The sequence below is a fragment of the Drosophila grimshawi genome, unplaced genomic scaffold, assembly GCF_018153295.1.
Source record: "Drosophila grimshawi isolate 15287-2541.00 unplaced genomic scaffold, ASM1815329v1 contig_311, whole genome shotgun sequence".
Lineage (NCBI taxonomy): Eukaryota > Metazoa > Arthropoda > Insecta > Diptera > Drosophilidae > Drosophila > Drosophila grimshawi.
In genome coordinates this window covers 4676093-4681024 of record NW_025063098.1, presented here as the reverse complement: position 1 = coordinate 4681024, position 4932 = coordinate 4676093, and the positions used below count along the sequence as shown (strand labels likewise).

General features: G+C 44.5%; 1 protein-coding gene across 1 annotated transcript; it reads left to right on the top strand.

Moving 5' to 3' along the window:
• Positions 1–656: 656 nt before the first annotated feature.
• LOC6563005 (polycomb protein Scm) lies at positions 657–4591 on the top strand. Its single transcript, XM_001990344.2, has 4 exons — positions 657–1618; positions 1679–2596; positions 2779–3843; positions 3975–4591. Exons 1-4 carry the CDS (start codon positions 1058–1060, stop codon positions 4116–4118), a joined length of 2688 nt encoding a protein of 895 aa, XP_001990380.1. The 5' UTR covers positions 657–1057; the 3' UTR covers positions 4119–4591.
• The last annotated feature ends 341 nt before the right edge of the window (positions 4592–4932 follow it).

The following is a 4932-nucleotide window of genomic DNA, read 5'->3' as shown; positions in this document are numbered from 1 at the left end:
TTAACTTCATTATCCAACAAAAAACTAGGTCAAATGTGATAAGAAGTTGTTTGCTTGACATTACACAGACTTCATTTCTGTGTTTTGATTTAACAGTAGTTTTTTGAGTTTGGCGCGTTCAGCTTGGCGCTAATAATTGCTCAACAGTTGAGCGGTATTCCAGCAGTCAACTATAGATGGCGCCAGGGGGCGCTTGTTAGCAGTTCCAAAAGCCAAACTGATGTTAAAATATTAATAAGATAATAAATATTATTATATATTATACTATAATATATTTATATATATTATATATTTATATATTATTAAACTGATTTTATTACAGATTAAATTAAATATCGGCGAATTGCTATCGATACTTTAATAATCACTAAATAATCGTCAAAGAGACGAGACGATAGTCTCACTTCACAGTCACGCTGACTGTGTAATCGAGTAATTGTAAAATTACGGAATAATGTCGAATTTCATCGACTGAATAATATTTAAAAAATTGGAATATCATATGACTTTAGTTAGCTGTTGTAAATAACTGGTTAGTTATTATGACATGTAATATGATTGCTAAAAATAGTGACCTGTACGGTGCTGTGCTACTTGCGATAGGTAACAGTTACAGTGACTGATGGTCATCTCAAGCGTTCTATCATCGCCAGAAAAACAAATATGGCGGAACGCAAATGCAATGAAAAATAAAAAAAATTAACTTATTCGCAATTGCAAGCAAGCCCGAGAAGCGCATATAATGTGCAATTAAAACGCATACCCGAAATTAAAAGCGTTCTCGCATGCACATATATGTGCGTGTGTGTGTGTGTGCGTGCGTGTGTGTGATTTCTAGCAATGAGATTTGCAAAATCAACACAAATACAAATTTGTTATTACGTGACCTCGAGAAAGCCGCTAAAATTGAAAAATAAAAAACAAAATATAAGCTGCAAATGCAACATCGTCCGCTGTTCCACTAAAATGCCAACTGATTAAGTGCGGCAGCAAGCAACAAAAATTAACAACAGCAAGAAAAAAGCGTTGCACACAAAATAAATAAACAAGTCGAAAAATGTCTGGCGGACGCGATAGCAGCGCCAGCAGTGGTAGCAACAGCAACGGCAACAGTGCAACGACAACAACAACAACAACAACAACAACTGCAGCAGCAACAACAGCAGCAACCACAACGACGACTCCAACACAGCAGCGAGCTCGCGGTCGTCCAGCAAAGCGGGCAACTTGCACCTGGTGCGGCGAGGGCAAGTTGCCGCTGCAATACGTGCTGCCAACGCAGACGGGCAAAAAGGAGTTCTGCTCGGAGACGTGCATCGCGGAGTTCCGCAAGGCATACAGCAAGGGGGCGTGCACACAGTGCGACAATGTTATTCGCGAGGGTGCGCCCAACAAGGAATTCTGCTCGATGCTGTGCATGAACAAGCACCAGAAGAAGAACGGTTCCATGCGACAACACAGCGCCTGCAACGCTGCCGGCGGCGGCGGCAACAACAGCAGCAGCAGCCACAGCACAACGGATGGCGAACGCAAGCTGCTTGGCAGCGGTGCGCCGGCGCCAACGGGTCCCTTTCAATATGAGAGCTTCCATGTCTTCGACTGGGATGCGTACCTGGAGGTGAGTCATGTCTGCTGTTTTTAATCATAATCATAATCCATTCCGTTTTTCTCGTGTCAGGAAACGGGCAGCGATGCCGCACCGGCGGAATGCTTTAAGCAGGCGTTAAATCCGCCCAACAATGATTTCAAGATTGGCATGAAACTGGAGGCACTCGATCCGCGAAACGTCACCTCCACCTGCATTGCAACAGTGGTGGGCGTCCTTGGCTCCCGGTTGCGTCTCCGACTCGATGGCAGCGATTCACAGAATGATTTCTGGCGTCTGGTGGACTCAACGGAAATCCATGCGATTGGACACTGTGAAAAGAATGGGGGCATGCTGCAGCCACCGCTGGGTTTCCGTATGAATGCCTCTAGTTGGCCTGGCTATCTCTGTAAGATACTCAACAATGCCATGGTTGCGCCCGAGGACATCTTTCAACCGGAACCGCTAACGCCCGAGGTGAATCTGTTTAAGGTCGGCCAGAAACTGGAGGCGGTGGACAAGAAGAATCCGCAACTGATTTGCTGTGCAACAGTTGATGCCATCAAGGATGACCAGATACATGTCACTTTCGATGGTTGGCGTGGCGCCTTCGACTACTGGTGCAATTATCGATCACGTGACATTTTCCCGGCGGGTTGGTGTGCGCGTAGCTGCCATCCAATGCAGCCGCCCGGCCACAAGTCGCGCATGGACTCCAGCTCGGGAAAGCAGCGATGTGCACGTCCCCGTTACACAGTTGTTGCCGAATCGGATGCCATGGTGGCTGCCTCACCGGTTACGGCACATTTTCACACCAATTGCAAAGGCGGGCCGTTTATCAACGGATCCAAGCTGCCTTCGATGGTGACGGGGCCAACGCATCAAACCCTGGCCAAGCTCTGCCTGCAGGAGGTGCTCGCCGCCAGCACTGACACCCAGCAGCTGTCCAAGCTGCTCTTCGCCCTCGAGGGCGATGTGCACATTGTGACCGCGGCTGGCAAGAATTTTACGGTAACTGCCCCCAGACAACTATTTGCAATTTCCAGAAATTCCCGTTTCTATAAGGATTTCAATATTTCATTTGATATTAATTAAGCAGAGTTGATTTCCAGAATAGTTGTGTACAATGATTCTCTACCTCTACTCCTATCCCAAAATGTGTCGCAATTAGTAATTGTCTGCTGCTCTTTCAGGTCAAAATCCCATCGCCGTTGCGAATGAAGGATGACGATAGTCTGGCGCAGTTTATAGAGACGCTGTGCATCACATGCCGGGCATGTGCGAATCTCATCTCGCTGCTGCCGGAGACCGAGGAGTGCAAGAAGTGTGCGCAGAGTCGCAAGCGACAATTGTTGCAGACTGCAGCGACGCCGCCTTCGTCGCCCGTTCTGTCAGAGAAGCGCGCACGTCAATCCAAATCTGCCACGCCCACGCCCACATCGCCGGCGGAGAAGCCGTTGATTATCAAGCAGGAGGCGGGCGTTAAGCCGCAGCCAGCAACACCAAAACCTAAAGAGGCACTAAATCACAACAACAACAACAACAGCAGCAATAACAATAATAACAGCAGCAGCAACAACAACAACAATAGCAGCAGCAATAATGGCAACAGCTGTAAGCTGAACATCAAAACGGAACCGAATGGAGTCGCCTCCCCAAGTGTCACAAGCCAGGCGCAGGCGCTGCGCAAGGTGCGCTTTCAGCACCACAACAACAACAATGGCAACAGCAGCCAGGACGCAAGCAGCAATAATCTGACTGCCAACAACAACAGTTCCGCCTCTTCCACCTCCTCCACGTCCAGCAGCAGCAGCAGTAACAGTAACAACAGCAGCAGCGGCGGCATTCTCGCTGGCGGCACATCAAATGCCAAATATTTGGCGCCCCTTGTCGCCGAGGTGCATCCGGAACAGATGAGCGCTAAACCGCCGAGCAGCTATTACAAATCTCCGACAACATTATCTTCGAGCGCCTCGTTTCCCTCATCGATATCCACGCCCTTTACCTCACAGTCCGCCTGCCCCGCAGCACCAGCTGCGAGTGCCGCCAAAGCGGCGACGGCGCCCGTTGCGGCAGCTGCAGCTGCATCCAGCAGCTATGCGAGCACAGCTATCACTTCACCTCAGCACAGCACACTCACATCGGCCTGTTCGCCGCTTCGGGCGCAACCCATCGACTGGTCCATCGAGGAGGTTATCCAGTATATCGAGAGCAACGACAACTCACTGGCCGTGCATGGCGATCTCTTCCGGAAGCACGTAAGTCCACCCTCCTTGTAGCTTGAGGTGTGCAATTATAAATGATAATTGTAAATTGTTCAGAAGTCTTATTTGTTGAGAGAACTTGAATTTTTAATCAAATTTCTAATGAGTATCTTTGTGATCGGCAGGAAATCGATGGCAAGGCTTTGCTGTTACTCAACTCTGATATGATGATGAAATATATGGGCCTGAAGCTGGGGCCAGCCTTAAAAATATGCAATTTAGTGAATAAGGTGAATAACAATGGACGACGTAATAATATGGCTTTGTAAATGGAGCAATATACGTCGAAAAGCAATCGTATAAGGGAAATGGATATGGAACAAAGAAGTGTTAACAAATTAGTACCTCCTTATAAAGTATAAAAGAAAACAGATAACAGATGAAACAGAATACAGATATGCATACATGATTTGTAAATGATGTATGTGTTTGGGCATTGGTTAAGGTGCCGCACATCAACGTCAATATAACTTTAATATTTAATTTCACAATAACATTCTAATGCGAATAATGTTAAACATGCGCGATAAACAAAAATAAACCAAAACAAATGTCGAGCAAAATCTTCAAATTCCAAAAAAATAACAAACAAAAAAAACTCATATTCGAAATATCAGTTTTTCTAGCAAGAAAAACGCGTAAAACAAACAAAAAAAAAAAACAAAAATTACTTATAGTGCATAAGTATAATATTTATTACACACAAACGCACATTAGGCACACCTCAACAAAAAAACAAAAACTAATAAAAGAAAAAAGTTATATTTAATAATAATGTAATCGATAAAAAAATCAGCCCTTAAAAATATTGTACATAATTTGTCATATAATTTTGTAATTATATATAAATATCTATATATATATCTATATACATATTGATTGAGTTTCTTAAAACGTAAAATTATTACAATGTTTGCTTAATTTTAGCAGTTTATTTTAAGAAAAATCAACAAATAAAAAAGAAATTGTTTAACTTTATTTGTAGAGACGTAAGTTATGCAGAAACCTAAACAGAAGTAAACAGACACTGAATAAATTACAAATTTAACTTTCTCCATAATCACTCGATGCGCTGATAGCAGA